The following is a 17,641-nucleotide window of genomic DNA, read 5'->3' as shown; positions in this document are numbered from 1 at the left end:
TACTCATGCTACCTTCCGAGTAATCATAACCTTTCATGAGCACTTTACAACTCTCATGTGCATAGTGTACTTAGTACGTGCGTAGCGTACGCTGCAATAATCATCCTGTGAACTCTGGACCGAAATTGAAGTTATACAGCTCTTCATTTTTGCTGCCATTTAAACGATGCTCTTATGAGACTCATTTATGGTCCTTTTGAAGCATGATAGCACTTGGAGAGTAGTTTGAGGTTAAGATCATCACCGAAGGGCACAGAAGCGATGACGAGTGAAAGGGCAGAGATGATGACGACAGCAGGTGTTGGCCTGCATTCAGATTATTCAACTCCACACTCCAAAAGAGTGAACCCTTTTGGAATAAATCCTGAAAACATTACAGAGCTTGTCGGGTCTGTTAAGGTCACCATTAGAGCAAATCGAAAAATAGTACATGTTCGAACACAGCTTTTAGTCTGTTTCGCTCAGCCAGATTCTCTGTCTTAGGTTTAATGTTTAGAGACACTGCTGAGCAACTTCAGCAAAAGCACAGATAGAAGAGTGTTATGATGATAAACAGCCAAGTGTTCTGAAAAGTCCCCTGCTAGTCTGCGGCATAGCATCACAAAGATGTAATCCCCAACGAGGAGTCATTGGCAGGTCATGTTTTGTACTGTAACAACAAAAAAATTTAAAATTCAAATTTAGTTCCAGAATGTTCTCTGGTCGTTAAAAAAAAAAAAAAAAAAAGGGCACCCTTGGTGCCTTGCAATAGAATGGTTTCCCTGTTGAGTATATTCTTCACCTTAAAGCCAGTGTTCCTAGGGCATGTTCCTGATCCACCATGACCAGAATAAAGTGACACATTAAAGATTGAAGAGTGAATGAAATCAGTTCAATTTAAATTAAAAGTCAGTTAGGCTTATGAATACAGTATATAGTCATAGTCCGAATTTGGGCACACCTTCTTATTCCATGGTCTTTTCTGTTTTTTTTTTTTTTTCTGCATTGTAAAACAGTGCTGAAGGCATGTGAAATAGTATGTGGTAGTCTCCTCTGAACAGTTGATATTGAGATGTGTCTCATTGGTGTAATTGGTGAGGCTGGTGAAATCTAAATGAACGTCTCCTCTGCAGCAGAGGTAGGTCTTGGCCTTGCTTTCCCGGGATGGTCTTCATGACAGCCAGTTTCATCATGGTGCTTGATGGGTTTTGTTAAAGCACTTGACAATCCTGTTCTTGCAAGTTCTATTCCAGAACCTTTTGTACTAAACAATTAAAACATTGCATTAGAAGGTGTGTCCAAACATTTGACTGGTACTATATATGCCTAAATACAAATTAGTTGATCTATAGTGGTTGATCCTGAGGCGCACTTTGAGTGAACGTGACCATTTCGCAAACTCAAAACTTGTCTAGTGCTGTTTACGTCCTCATGTTATCATTTTTTTTTTTTTGGTCATAATTAACCATAATCAGTTTTTTGTCTGGACCATTTTGTTTTCTCTCAGTTCTTCCACAGCAGGTGTCTTGTTTTGAATGCTTGGCTAAAAACCTGTGTGTATTTGTTCTGGAGAGTCTGTGGACCGGCATGTGTTTGTGGGGGGGGGTTAGACGTTGCCTTGGGCAAGGATCGGTGTGAAACAGGATTTTATTATAGATGTCGCATGGTTCGAGCACACGTTTAGATCCACAGAGACTTCAGCTTAAACCACTTCAAAGACATGGCTTTGTAGTGGTTGCTTCCAAAAGTACTCAGGCTTCTTGTCTGTTGTTTAGATTTGTTAGATTAATTGTTTCACCCAGGGAAGTTAAAAAAAAAAAAAGCGAGAAGCACAAGTTGTTTTGCTGTAGTACAGACTGAAAGCTTAACTGATAAAAAAAAAAAAAAGTCCTTGGATCTCCAAGGAGAAAAGGACAAAGGACATCCATCAACCGAGTTTAGTGTTGACAAAGTGCTACAGAAAGTTGATAAGGCAGTGAGTTGATGCTGCTGAATAAGTGGCTAATTTTTTTTTAAGGAAACATATATATTACAGTATAACCTTGAGATGATTTTTTGATTTATATGTAGTTTAAACTGATAATTAGTAGAATATTAGTGATTGTTATGTTGGATATGTGTGCTTGTACTGTATGTGTGCGTGTTTTTTATATCCTGGTGAGGATCATGTGCTCAAACTGACTTGAACTCCTGAAGATGTTTGGCTGGGCCCTATGAGGAAAACTGCTTTGTGTGTAGACATGCCATTAATTAGCTTCATTAATATTTGTCAACGCAATGTCTAAGCAAAGATAGTAAGACAAACATGTCTATTTGTGTGTGTGTGTGTGTGTGTGTGTATGAGGGAGAGAGAGAGAGAGGTAGGCAACGTGGCCTTGAGAGAATGATTATGTAACAAAGGTTGCAGTAGGTCTTGGCCAGGTCCACATTCACATGCAGGTGCAAGAATCTCTGCATACAGAGTGGCTGTTCTTCTATAATCCCCAAGTCTTTTTCCCCATTTGCCAAACGAGAGTAAATCTCTTTTCTTCCAAATTGACACCACCTCTCTGTTCTTTCTCAAGGATGCTGGTGTAAACAGTGCGTTGCACACAGTCCCACACTGATGCAGTAAACGAGGAAATAAGTCCATGGCAGTCTTTAAGCCTGAATAAGGACTCCGTCTTGTCTCTGGCATGCTGCATGTTTATCCTAGTACCCTCCAAGGCGATTATCCTTCATTCACACCCTATCAAAGCGCTTGCTTTTACTCTCCCGCTTTAATGAGGTGCCGGTTATGTGCACGCCACACTCGGACGCACAAAACGAACATTCATGCATGCAAACCAACTAATCTCAGAGGGTCGGGTTGAATTTCCGCCTCATTTATCACAACTGATTCAACTCATTATCTAATGACAGAGCAGTGTTCCAAATCCCATACATTGTGTATATAAGGCTGAAGAAGGGTGAGTATTTAAGGGTTCGACCCTCGGACCTTCTAATCAGTAGTTCCATACCATAACCACTGAGCTCCCCCTGTCCTGTACAGTGAACACTAGAAACCATTTTCACTTCCTGACACCACAGCCTAAAGTATATAATTCCTTTTACACCACAGCGATTTGCCAGCAATTACAACATAAATTTTATTAAAGAATGACACTTTGTAACTGTTCATTTTATTGGATTTCATTTTCATTTCATTGATCATTAGTAACTCAGCTGTTCTATAAATAAAATACATAAAAAAGGAGAGAAAGAAAATAACGTACAAAAGAGACAACTTTTGAGCTGTGAGCAAGCAGTAGAATGAGAATTTCCTCTATCGTCTCTATCTTTATGCAGCATTCCCTCTCCCTGTCTGCTAATCTTTTCTCTGCTCCACCCAGCCATTCACATATCTCATAGTGAACACACATCATGTAACTTACTGTTTTCTCACAATTCAAACTCAACTGGTGGGTAATAAATAATGTAATTTTTTGTAAAACAGCAAAACTATATAGCAGATTCAACTACATGACAGGTCGACATGGTACATTTGCAAAAACACTCTGTCACTCATGTCATATATAGGATACATGATGTTGGAAGAGGCAGTAAAATACTACAACTTACTGGTCACAGCCAACCTAGGGTAATAATACCAAAATTGGCATGTTCGAAATTTTTGTCTCAACTCAGCCGAATGCGGTATTGATATAAATTTCTGACCCAAATCGAATTTTGTTTATTTCTTTCACTTTTCCTGGCTTTTTTTTTTTTCGTGTAAGCTGTCTCAAGTTATAGTGGAATCTGAGGCTTGCTACTATGGGTTGCCAAATCACACTGGCAAAATCCTGCCAAGGCATTGCTGAAAACAACACATTCTGATAAAAAAAGGCAATATAATATCAGTATTAGAGCTCAGATTGTAGCGGAATTATACAATACTGTGCAAGGGAATTAGTTAAATAGTTTTGTGGAACATGATGCAGAACCAGCCACAGTCCTTCTCACACCTGCTTCTTTTTTCATGCATCAAAAAATCATAAATGTTTTTGTACTGATTTAATAATGAAGTCATAAAATAAACATGTTTATTTGTTTTAGTTTGTAAAAAAAAATTATTACCTCCCCATGACATGTTTTTCCAGACTAAGATGGTAAAAGGTAGCCCAATGGGCCATGAACACTGAAGCCTCGAAAGAGCAGAGAAAATAAAGCAGACTCATATTAATTAATTGAAAGCCATGTGCCCGACTCCTGGCTCTGGCCTTCTCTGAATGGTTGTAAGCCTTATATAAAAACATACAAAAGCAAAAAATTTCTCCACAATGCTGCCAGGCGGTTTAATAAGATTGGGTCATAAAAGCCTTTAAGAGCACCTCTCCACATAACGAGAAGTTTTGGGAATATGTATACTAAGAAAATGTTATTTACTGGTCCATTAAGTGTGCAAACAAATATTTAAGTGAAAAAAGAAGTACTGTAAGTTTGTGAGGAAGTAAGGAACCTCTCAAGTAAGTGTGTACATAAGCAAGCACGTGAGTAAATATGTAAGGATAGAATCAAGGAAGTAGGGAAAGAGGAGAGAGATAACATAAAGGGCAAAAGAGCTATAAATATAACAATATACAACTGCAAATACACCATTCGCTAACAATAGCTACACTTGCCCATGTCAAAATGAGCAACTAATTCTATTTGTTATAATATACAGAATATAATTTCTAAATAGAGAATGTAACAAGTATTAGGTTTAAAATTTGGTACATGATTTGAGAACTATTTCACGACATCTGAAATCTGACGATCTGTTCGGTGATCTAGAGGACTAGAGTCTGCCACTTCAGCTCTACGTTTAATAGATTTGATCTGTCACTAGTCTCAAGATCAGGATGGAAATAAAAAATATGATTTAAAAAATAATTATTTCATTACTATTTAAAAAAATTCTGTTAATTATTATTAAAAAATATAGAGAGTTTCAGAATGAATAATGCATTGTAAGACGCCTTGCACCCTTATGAATTATGCTTTTGTTTAAAGCAGCAAGTGCCCCTGACAAAAGTTGTATCAAGTCAGCTGCGAGAAAAAAAACTCTGTGCCATACAAACTGTTCAATACCAGTAAAGAGCGCCTCATGTTTAGACAGCTGCTGTTGTGCGAGAACTCAGGGGCAAGAACACAATCTTTAAGTGGGATTTGTGGACTGACACAAGGAAGTGGCTACATTTTCCTCCCAAATCAGTCAGGCAATGAGATGACAGGGGAGGCACCGAGTCCGTGGCTCAGAGAACACACAGACACTCACACTAACAAATTGAGAGAAATGTGCCTATGCATGCAAATTCAACAAGTCGGGGTATGTGGTGAGTTGGCTGTAGTAGTTGTTGTTTTTGTCGCCATCCATGGTTTATATAAAAACATAAAAAGTAGAAACCTTTTCTGCACTGATTGACATTTTATTTCATTACATTTTTGTCATCTGAACTAACAGACTACGTACTTTTTCTATTCTAGATTAAGTGAAATCAAACTTCCTGAAGTCTCATCTGCATAGTCCATATGAGCGTGCTATGCAGCAGCCGTGAGCTGCAGAGCGACTGTGTTTGTGATTAAATAAAGGTAGGACGACCATTTGTTTACTTAATTGTAGCATTAGTACACTTAACAGTAATACTACTACACTTTTACCATGAATACACTAAATTGTAATATTGATACACTTTTTATTAACATAATACACTTAATTGCAGCGTTAGTAAATTTACTTGTAACATTAGTACATTTTATGCTAAAATTAGTACATTCACGTGGAACAGTATATGGAACAATATATTTAATTTAATTGTAACATTAGTACACATACATGTAACATCAGTACAATTACTTGTAAGAGTATAACTAATTTTATTGTAACGTTATTGCATTTACTTGTAACATTTCTACACTTAATTGTTATACCAGTACACTTATTTGTACTGTATAATAACATGTTAATAATATTGTATTGCATAATTTTATTTAGTGTATACTTGTTGGTATTGCCAAAACTTTAACAATAATAGTAATTTTTTATCTTTTAAATAGTAGAATATAAATAGTATATTATGTGATGTTTCTGTATTTGCATAGTTAATATTATGTCTTTACAATTATGTCATATGAACAAGTGATTAAATAGGTTGAATTTCTATTAAGCAGTTGTTTCTGTTTTCAGTAAAAGACATAGTATTGCTTTTAGTTTAAACCCAAATGATTAATTTAAACTGCTTGCATTATTATCTGCTTTGAAACAAATTAAAAAAGGGATTTTGACTCTCTGTATCTGAAGTACCAGCCAGTCTGGATATTCAGGTCTATTAGTGTCTGTTCAATTGCCTTGTTTGATTTAATTCTCTGTTTCTATCTCTTGGCGAAAGATGTCGGCGGCTGAAAATGGAGTCAGAGGGCCAAGCAGAGAGAAGACCTATAAAAAGGTAAATGTTTCCCGAGTGAAATGTTAAATTCATCCCAATGGGCAATATTAAAGAAAGTGGTGCATATTCTAATAAATATTTATTCTTTTAGGCTGAGGAACCCATTGACAGTAAGCCATAACCTTCTTGCGATGCATTGTACCTTAGAATGTTAACCCCTTAAACTCCCAGGAGTTATTATTAGATCCTCACTTTATAAAGCTTTCTGTAGCAACATCACTGCATTTACAAAATAATTCATGGTAGTTCCTGAATAATAAGTTGTGGTTCGTAACATGCCGAGACTTTAAGGGGTTAATAAGCGATAAACATACACCTGCTTAACAAGGAACCATTATTTATTTAAGCCTGAAGTTCAGAGTTTTTTCCTTTTAGTATCAAGGGTTGCTTCCATTCATTCAAGTCACCCTAAACATTTTCTCCCAGAATATTTTCAGAACATTGTAAAACTGACCAAATGTTTCTGTAACGTTATATTTTAAGGAACTAGAGTCTGAATAACTGTTTTTTGACAAACGTGATATTGTTCATCATAAAATATATTTCGGGATGAAATATAGAATATATTTAATATAGAAGTAAAAAAGTGACTGGGTGACTTTAAGGAAGGGGAAGTGACATGTAGTAGTACAGGAGACTGTGTGGCCCTCTGTAAATAAACTACTGTATATACTCTGAATGAAAATTGGTTATCAGTATCATTTACAGGAAATGCTGCACCACTATAGATATCAGATTTCTATAATACAGTTTATAAAATCTCCACTTATGGAAATAGTGACATGAACAGAGGTCCATTCAGTCTTGTTTGGAAGGTATATGGATACAATTTGCCACCCACCCCTCCCAACCCCCCGTAATGGATGACATACTGTATTTTGCTCAATCAACCTTGATTTTTTGATACAACCATTTCTGAAAATATCTATATACAAGTTGGCCAATCCATAGAGGCCAATCTGACGTTATTTATGTGTGTATGTTTGACCAGACATCATCAACTGCTATTAAGGGAGCCATTCAGCTGGGCATTGCCTACACCGTGGGGAACCTAACTTCCAAACCAGACCGAGATGTTCTCATGCAGGACTTTTATGTGGTGGAGAGCGTCTTTTTCCCCAGGTAAGTCCTAATTAGATTTTTTAAAAATAATCTCATGTTATCTATAAAATGTATATAATGTACCTCAGCATGACTGAGGACTTTTCCCACAGTTCTGTCACGCTTTGCTTTTTGGTTTTTCTGAATCCTTGCTGTGATCAGAGCTTGGAAGTTTTCTTTTCGTAAATTCTTTAAATTTCACTCACATTTTAAAACCAAATGTCTCATTTAAAAAAAAAAAATGAAAGTTTTGTAGGATCATAAGGTAACCTTTTAATATCAGACAGCTTCAGAGCCTGGATTTAAGTTCCTAACAAATCTGAACTTTGGACAATAAGAATGAGACCTAATACCCATTACTGTGTCTGTTCCTATACAGTTAGCCACTGTAGCTAGATATTAGCATACTGCTAGCTTATATCTTTGGATCTAGCTAACATTTGAAAGATTAGCAATAAAGATTTTGATAGTTAGCCTTAGCAAACGTTTCCTCTTGTTTCTTGGTGAATGTCTTCAGAATTATTAGCATGTTAACTAACATTTGAGAGCTAGAAGTAGTTAATACTTTTACATCTACATAAATAAAAGGATGATTTATCCACATTGATCAGAATTAACCCACCATTTCAATGATATCCTTATGTTTCGTACATTGGAGGACGAAAAACCATTCTCAGAAATATTTCTGTCTGTATGTCTGTCTGTTCAGTCAGACTTTTCACAGCATCACGCAGAACTGGCTAGACAGAATTTAATGGAACTTTGCCAGTTCTTCGGTATTTGAGTAGAAGAATGTTGAGTAGAAGGGAAGTTATGAGCAGTTGTGTCCCAGATTATAAACTGAGAGCTGTCTTATATCGACCGCTGGACAGAATTAAATGAAACTTTTGCAGTACTTGGATATTTGCCTGAAGTTTAACCCGCACCATAAATGTTATGAACAGTCATGTGGCATATTTAATAATCTACTTAAAAGCTTATAAGCAACTAATAAGGTACTAGTTCGATGTAAACAAACACTTGCACCAATAGATATTAATTAGAAAAGCTGAATGGAGTATTTTAGTTAATATTTTCACCACGGAAATCACAGCACTGTGATAGTGGTATAAGTGAATTTTAAAAGTGCTGAAGTTGTTTTAAGACAGAACTTACTTTATCTAATTTACGTTTTTATATAATTTTATTAAATATAATATAATTCTACTTTTATACTTTACCTCTTGAAGAATTTGAAGCAATTCTCCAAAGAATGTTTATTTAGTTGAGTAGTGCAACCTTAAATTCTTCAATTTGGGCTTTACCCTTTCACTTAATACAGTGACCTGCAATAGGGATATGTTCATTGTAGTTGCAATATCCCTATTTAAATGTCATTGTTTCTATATCACTTTAATATTTTGGATATCATCAGGCTCTTTCACCTGCCATGATCTATTTAATTGCGTCACATTGTTCAAGTTGGAAGCAGCTCTCTGTGTAGATATATATTAAAATCATCCACTTGTTGCCAGGTCATTTGTCTCCATAACGCTTTGGCAGGTTACACAAACAACTAAACTAAATGTCTCACTGAAATGAAGAAACATTGAAGGATCCATATTGTGCTGGCTACAAGAAGGAAAACAGCAGCGCGCTGGCAGTCATATTTCCACTTCCTGCCAAGCATGCTTGGCATCGCCCTGCACTTTCATGTGCTAATGCACAAAATGACAACTTCTGACATTATTAAGAGCAGCTAATGTGAAACCTTTGGCATTGTTGGCCTTAGTATCGAGTAAACCTTTCACACCAACCACACCAAGTTAATTCTATTTGTTTTTATATTGATAAGTGCTTATCTGTCCACTCACTATTTTTAGTCAAGTTTGATTTTTGGTGTGTAAAGTTTTTCCCACGCAGCATTTTTTTTTTCTCGAGCCATCCAGGTCTCACGGGTTGCATGTTTTCCTGTTTGGTCATTTTGTGCAGCATTGAAGTGACAGTAAGACAGGACTGGGACCTCCTTGGCCTCGAGGATTGTTCACAGTGTTCCGTGTCAATGATTGTGTTGCATATTTGCCTCTGGTGTTCCAAACAAGGACTTTCTGAATGAAGGCTGTAAAAGATCAAATGACGTCTAGTCCTCAGGGATACAGTATAATTTCGCCTGGGAACTTTCACTCCCTATTTCAAGCCAAAGAAGCATTTTTGTTAGACATTGTTTTGTTTTTCTTCTTTAGAGGTTTAGCATTACTTTATATTTATAAAAAAAAAGTTTATATAAGTCTATGGATAAAACATGGCTGTCCTAAAAATTGCATGCCAACATAATCATAATTTGATATGAAATCTAAGTTTGAGTAAAAAGTGCAATTAATACCATTTATGGCCTTTTCTTATTTTTCTAATGTATTCTGGCAATTATTATTTTTATATTTTTTATTATTAAAAATTATTATTATAAGGAACATCCAATGGAATCTTTAAAGGCCCTGGTTCAGTTCCCACCCAATGCTCAAACCCAAAGGGACTGGATGCAGTGCCAGTCCCAAGCCCGGATAAAATGGGAGGGTTGTGTCAGGAAGGGCATCCGGCATAAACCCTGTGCCAAGTTGTGTGAGGATTGGCGATGGGAGCAGCCAAAAACCAACAACAGCAACATACAATAGAATTTTGAAAGAAAAGTTACAAATATGTTTGTGTTTACGTACTGTTAATTATTATTATTATAAAGAAAGAAACTTGGAATTGGCCAAATTCTGACTGGGCCAAGATTATTGTAATCTATGCATCTCTACTTATAAATACCTATAAACTTTGTGTTTGACCACATTCCATTGTTAGAGAGTTTAAAGTGAGTTAGTAGTAGTAGTCCATCTTCTTTTCTTGGGACAGTGAAATGTGTTAAAACCTTTCATGACAAACATGAGAAGAGATTAAAGGACATTGTAGTATCCATTTATTAAACTGTGGTTATGCATCGTTACAGCTGTGTATATGATTATGATTATCTGTTTCATCACAGCGAGGGGAGCAACCTGACTCCAGCACACCACTACCCTGATTTCCGGTTCAAAACCTATGCCCCTTTGGCCTTCCGGTACTTCCGAGAGCTGTTCGGAATCAAACCAGATGACTACCTGGTAAGTATTACTCATCGTTATATTGCCAATTTCCACAAAAGATACAGCTTGTTATGTTGCAGGATGAATTGTCCCTTATTACAGGTGTACACTAGGTGTCTGGCTAATGATTAACTAAAATAAAAGCTTTTGCTACCAATTATCCCTCAAGTCTGGGTTAAGGTTCTTAACACGTGTCCTAATTACTAAAGGATTATAGAGTAGTGACTAATGAGCACCTTTTTTTTAAACTAATTATTTACAGCATTAAGTCTTACTTCACGCTTCTCAGAGATTTGGCTGGTGTGCTTAAGATGTTCATTCAGTACAACTGTAGTTGCTGAAAGTGTGCACTGGTCCAGATGGGATTTCAGCATCTGCAGTGCCTCTGCAGTAACCCTGCTGTTAGTGTATGCACTTCATTTTCAGGGCACTGCCTTTGTGTGTTTCAGTGATCAAGGAGCTTCTTTTAGGTGTGCATGCACTATACAGGCAGGCATGAATGCACAAATTATGTGGGTGTGTGTTTATGTACTGTACATGCATTTATTTGCGCACATCAACGTGCAAATATGTAGGTGTGTGCATGTGTGTGTGCTTCATTTCATTAATTAGCTATACTATTGCAGTCATCTTGGTAATCGTCTTGCTTGCGCAGTGGATTATAATCAGGCAGTAATTAGCCTCAGGGCACAGAAGAGGCCCTCAAAAGCGTGCCACACATCACATCACGTTTTATTGTGACACACCTACAGTCATATACCTCTCTTTATGTGCCATAATTAAATACGTCAACTTTTGTGGTTATCGTCGGTGATTGGTAAGTATATCAGTGAGACTACACGGCTTTTTCCCAGAGTTGAATTAACACCCAGATTGTTGAATTAACACATTACAGTGTTTATATAAGTCCGGTTCGACTCAAAAGAGCTCTGAAAGTATTAAAACAACACTGAGGATTTTACTGTGTAGGACTTTCTGTGAACAGAATGTCTACTGAGGCCTAGACACAGGATATTAAAATTCCTGAATGCTTTAACATTTTCATCATGTCGTCATTCATAGCGTCATATGTTTTTCCCTCCATCTTTCTGCATTTATTTTTGGAACGTTACCTCAGGTGAAGGAACAAGAGGATAAAAGAACATAGTGTGTAACAAAAGCATAAAACATTAGTAACGAAAAGAAGGCAGCATGCTATATTGATTTTCCTACTAGGTAACTTGAAATGCATGAGAACAAGATGCTCTGACTCAGAAGTTGATGTGCACTGAGATAAAAACAGAAAACCTGTTTAGCTGAAACTCACAAAAAAATACATGTCCAAAGGTAGTTATTACAGCGAAAAATGTAAACTCCTAAGGCTATATGGGGCAAATTCAAAACTATAATTATTGCACTAAAGTATTAATTACATAGGTTTCAGGATGAGACAGACAGAAGATAAAAGCTTTACAAGGAGTGGATATTTATAGATTTATACAGCTATTCAAAAGAGAAGCAAAACAGTATAAAGTCATACCACTTGCTTACACAGCAAGCCTTTGTTGTAATTTTATTACTGATAATAATAATCTTGATTGTGAGTTAGGCTGGTTAGTTATTTGATACTAGCTAAATAATAGAGTTGTTCTGGTTACAGTATATGTATAATGTTATATGTTTTGCACTTGGTAGACACCCTTATTCACAGCAAGTGACACTTATGCCTTTTATTAAACTGAGCAGTTTGACAGTTAGACTGTCAGACAGTTACCAGTGGCAGCTTGGCAGTTCTGGGATTTAAACTCACAACCTTCTGATTAGAAGTCCAACGGCTTTACCACCGAGCTGTCACTGTTTATATCTTAAAGATCACCAGCCTTTAGAAACTGATCAGCCCTAACATTCTGCCCAGCTCTGACCCTTCAGGGCATGAATTTAAAAGACTTATAGAAATGTGCTGTGGTGTTTGGCACCATGACTTTGGCAGCTGATCCTTGGGTGCTGTAGTTTGCAGGATGAGGCCTCCCTGGGTCAGATTTGTTTGTCTGGTGGATCCCATGGGGGCCCGATCAGATTGGGATTTGAGGAATTTGGAGGCCAGGTTGGTGGTCTTACAGTAGCTGACCAGGCTGGCCTTGGCTTCCCATAGACAATAATGAGCCTTGAATGTCCATGATCCTGTCACCAGTTGTTGTGGTATATAATTGATAATCAATGTTAATGTGTTAATATAGTGGTCACGTTACGGCGTGTAATTGCCTGTAATGTGTAAGTGAGTGAGTGAGTGAGTGAGTGAGTGAGTATACAGTACACTGTATGTGTGATTGTGTGTCCATAGAAGGGACTATGGGTCCAGGGTGTACTCTGCCTCATACCCTGGTCCTTGGAAGAGGCTCCAGGCTGCCTGTGATCCTGTACAGGGAACAGTGTAGAGAAAGAGTGAGAGAGGTCCAGAGTGTACCTTTAAGAGCACACACATCAGAACAGGTCCAAATGCAAATGCCTTTGTGTTTGTGCTCTGGGCATAACCTCACCGCTCATTTTCATTAACCAGACACTGGCACTCTGTGTGTGTGTGTGTGTGTGTGTGTGTGTGTGTGTGTACATGGAGATTGTAGCATAAAGTTTGTTCGGGAGTTTTATTAACCAGCCATTCTGTTTATGGGTGGCAGTGTACTAGAGTTTGTTCAGGTTTTTATTCTCCTCACTGAGACAACACCACACAAAATTACATCATATAAAATGGTACGGTGTAAAAAAAAAATCCTTTTTTTAATTCTTTAAAAAAATCCATTTTACAATCCATTCTAAAACTTTTCACTTTCATCTCCCATCATTCAAGCCTCTCTTTTTGTGAGGCTTTTCAAACGAGCCTGTGTTTGTGTTTACAGTACTGTGTGACTCAGGAAATGCCAGGCAGACGACAACCTGTCTATAACACGTAAAAAAACACAAAAAAAACACACACACATTATGGTACTACAGACTTGTAGATTTGTCACCGGTTTTCAAGTGTGTGAGGTCTGACTGGTTTGCTGTTACACATGAGATGACATTGTTGAAATGAGATATTCCATCTGTTTGGGCTTCCTGGTCCCTGTCTTCTTTTTTTTGTCTGGACTTCCTGGTTTCATTGTCTTAAGTTTGAAAGGTCACAAGATTTACATTTACAGAATTTCAAATTCCTTACCTAGAGTAACTTACAAGTGCTTTGTTTTTTTACCACTGAAAGAAATTCCTCATGGGTCATGGACTAAACCTGGTATAGAGGTGATAGGTGTACAACAACCTGAGGATTGACGAGTCTATGTCTTCCTTCTACATTTTATGGCCATATATTAAAATTTTTGTTAATAAATACAATAATCCATTTAGAAATAATCCTAATGCCAACAATAATCCTAATGCCAACAACTGCTCATAAGCACCTAACGTGTTTGGGATCACTTGCTATTTTCTTTGTTTTTGTTTAGTGATTTATTTTCCACCTTATACAATAATGCTGATGATTTGAAATGAAATAACTATGAAATAACACATATGGAATAAGTACTTATGTAATAACAACAACAGTCAGTTGTTATTTTAAGACACGAAGGTCAGGCTTTCTGGAATAGTTCTTGCAAGAACAGTATTGTTAAGTGCATTTGTAAAAGGGTAGGGTGTATATACTACCGTTCAAAAGTTTTAGAACACTTTCTAACTCCATGATGGTTCCTGAATTTTTTTTCTTTCTACGTTTTAAAGGAATGCTGAGGGTGTCCAAAAAATGCATTAATCTCCTTTGAACAGTTGATATTGAGAGGTTTCTGCTACTTATCCTCTGTAAAGACTTCATAACGCCTCTAATCTGAGGTGCTGGTAATTGGTCATTTTTCAGGCTGATAACTCTAAATGAACTTCTCGTCTGCGGCAGAGGTAGGTTTTGGTCTCGCCCTCCTGGGATGGCCTTCATGAGAGCCAGTTTCATTATGGTGCGTGACGGATTTTGCAAATGCACTTGACAATACTGTTCTTGCAAGAACTATTACAGAAAGGCTGACCTCAGTGTATTAAAATAACAACTAACTGTTGTTTTTCTTGTTGTTACATAATTACCTAATCCCATATGGGTTATTTTATAGTTTTGAAATCCCCAGTATTGTTGTAGAATGTAGAAAAGAAATCACTAAACAAAAAAAATAAATTTGCAAGTGTTCTAAAACTTTTGAACGATAGTGTATATAGTGTTTATGTTGGATGCGGAGACCATCAGCATTGGTAATATAATGCATCTTGACATGTATGTCCAGTCAAGCAAGCAGTGCTCAGTTGTGAAATAATATTTCTTTCTCTCACACAGTACTCGATCTGCAAGGAGCCGCTGATCGAGCTGTCCAACCCCGGGGCCAGTGGCTCGCTCTTCTACCTGACTAGCGATGACGAGTTCATCATTAAAACCTTGCAGCACAAGGAGGCTGAGTTTCTTCAGAAACTGCTGCCAGGCTATTACATGGTGAGTCCGGATCTTTTCTCAAAGTTTTACTTATTCCTTCACTTCATGCCGTTTTTTTTTTTTTTTTTGCTTTCCTCTACTCCTCTCAGCTTTTAATAAGGGCTCAGTCAATGAATGTTGTGAAGATATGCCTTCCAGCAGAACAGCTCTCAGGCTTCTGGAAGGGGAGTGAGTTCATCAGAACCACAAGATTCAACCATTTTTTTAAGGGAATGCTTTGTACAATGTATTCTTTTGCCTTAAAAACACAACATTTGGGTAGCAAATGGTATTTATTGCATTTATGATTTTGTCATGTACCTTATCGCCGGGCAAAATACTACTTATAATGCATGAGAAGGGAAGAAGTTATAGTATGTGCCTGCACCCGTTGTGCATGCTTGGTCCATTACAAGTGACTAAATTTTGTTAAAAATCATTTATTAATAAATAGATATTTAAAAATAATAAATTTCATGGTGATAGTAATAATTCCACTTGCATCAGGCTGCACCACAGTGCTCCACCTATAATTACAGTAACACACCCTGTCATGTTTATTCTGTACTTACAGTAAATTGTTATACAAGCATTGCATTGAACACTCAGGCTTAGTGTTATGACTTCATGAGTCCCTTATCATGTATGGAGTACCATATGCAGACTTCCTGAAGGTCTTTCATTTTCCTCGCATTTTCTGTCCAGTCCATGTACCTGACCACGTTTAGAGGAACGTTTTTGACCTATAAAAACATCTAACTTAAGGCATTAAGAAACATGATAAAACATAAGAAACAGGTGCAGATGATGATTAGTATACTAGTGATGCTGAATGCTGAGTGGCTGGAACAGACGAGAAGGGAAATAAGGTTGCTGCTGAGGTTGTCACGTAAACAACCTCATTTTAAATTGTATCTTTAGGCACTTTGTAGCCTGTTGCATTGCAACATTTGTTCCCATTTCTTTCATTTAATCACCTTGTATATATACTGTAATAAACACCCTTGGCCAGTCTCACCAGCAAACTGAGAGTGCAAATAACTGGATGCATCGAAAACACAACTAAATTATTAGTAAGTAATAAGTATTGTGCTCTCCAGTAGATCCAATAGATACACTGGAAACTGTATGACATCAGATGGTTGACATCAAAGGTTTATGATTGATTGTTATATGTAATTGTTGTTCACAAAATATAGGGGTAGAGTGTAAAGTCTTGAAGATTTTTGACTTGTCTTTGATTTTTGTTTGTCATCTGAAGCAAATTTACCTATCTTTTTATATGTCCTTCTATTCACACAGAACCTCAACCAGAACCCCAGGACTCTCTTGCCAAAGTTCTACGGTCTCTACTGCATGCAGTCGGGTGGAATGAACATCCGTGTAGTGGTTATGAACAATGTCCTGCCTCGCTCGTTAAAAATGCACTACAAATATGATCTCAAAGGTTCTACGTATAAGCGGCGGGCCTCTCGAAAAGAGCGTGAGAAGTCCTGTCCCACTTACAAAGACCTGGACTTTCAGGACATGCACGAAGGCTTGTTCTTTGACACAGAGATGTACAATGCTCTGATGAAGACCCTACAGCGCGACTGCCGGGTAAGTTGTCACCTCTGCACTACTTACAACAGGATCTAATTTGTAGGAGATACAATTTGTAGGGAATATAATATCACCAGGACTAGTAGGATCACCCAGGTCTAATCAGCCTTTTTTGTAAGGGGCACTCATCTTTTCATAATCATAATCTCAATAATAAGGCACTGGTTTAATATGGGATTTTAGAACCTGGTATTCTGTCATAAAAGGTTAGATGTTGATTGAATGCAACCCAGTGTCACGCACTAATACAGCTATTTCTGCGTTTAATAGGAGTTGAACCGAATGCTCTTCCAAAATGAGTTATAATCCTAAGCTCAGACACCAGTGTAAGGTTTATATAATGATTATGTGCTGACCTGTAGGCGTAATGTATTTCATAATAATAATACCGACGCAAGGCACAGCTTGACATTTTATTAGCTTTTGTAACTAAGAGGCAAATCTGACCCAGAAACCCAGATCAGGGTGTTACATACAGTAGGCTTGGCTTTACAGATAAACTTTTTAGGAAGGTAGATCTTGAAGATATTGTTTAGCCTATTCATCTTTCTTTTTTACCATGTGTGAAAATAATGAGGGCTTTGCTTTACTTGCAACTCTTTAATGAGGGACTACCCTCAGTGGATTTACAAAAAGTATATATTGGGCCAATATTTTCATTTTCCAATAATCATACTAACATTCCTACAAGTAGTAATGCCTTAATAAATCTGGATTTATGACATATCTATGACAGAATAGCAAACATAACCTGTGTAAGTCAGGTTTTTAATATAGTTTAAATATATATATATATATTGACAGAACTAAAATACTAAAATGCTAACGTGAGCCTATTTGATGATATTTGAGTAACCTGGTAGCTGGGAGGCCACCTGAAAGCAGCTAAAATAAGGCAAGCTCTTGGTTGTTCTAATATTTGCGTGACATATCTTGGTGAATAATCTATT

General features: G+C 37.1%; 1 protein-coding gene across 1 annotated transcript in view; it reads left to right on the top strand.

The window, feature by feature from the left end:
• pip5k1bb (phosphatidylinositol-4-phosphate 5-kinase, type I, beta b) overlaps positions 1-17,641 on the top strand; it is a 47,464-nt gene that overhangs the window by 11,818 nt on the left and 18,005 nt on the right. The window contains exons 2-8 of the mRNA XM_053503956.1: positions 5,467-5,571; positions 6,369-6,425; positions 6,517-6,535; positions 7,417-7,547; positions 10,534-10,651; positions 14,958-15,110; positions 16,392-16,688. Coding sequence (XP_053359931.1) covers positions 6,385-6,425; positions 6,517-6,535; positions 7,417-7,547; positions 10,534-10,651; positions 14,958-15,110; positions 16,392-16,688 — 759 coding nt within the window. The 5' untranslated portion in view covers positions 5,467-5,571; positions 6,369-6,384. The remainder of the gene's footprint in view (positions 1-5,466; positions 5,572-6,368; positions 6,426-6,516; positions 6,536-7,416; positions 7,548-10,533; positions 10,652-14,957; positions 15,111-16,391; positions 16,689-17,641) is intronic.

The sequence above is a fragment of the Clarias gariepinus genome, chromosome 9, assembly GCF_024256425.1.
Source record: "Clarias gariepinus isolate MV-2021 ecotype Netherlands chromosome 9, CGAR_prim_01v2, whole genome shotgun sequence".
NCBI classification, from domain to species: Eukaryota; Metazoa; Chordata; class Actinopteri; order Siluriformes; family Clariidae; genus Clarias; species Clarias gariepinus.
The sequence above is the reverse complement of the archived record's forward strand: the minus strand, read 5'-3'. Positions and strand labels throughout refer to the sequence as shown.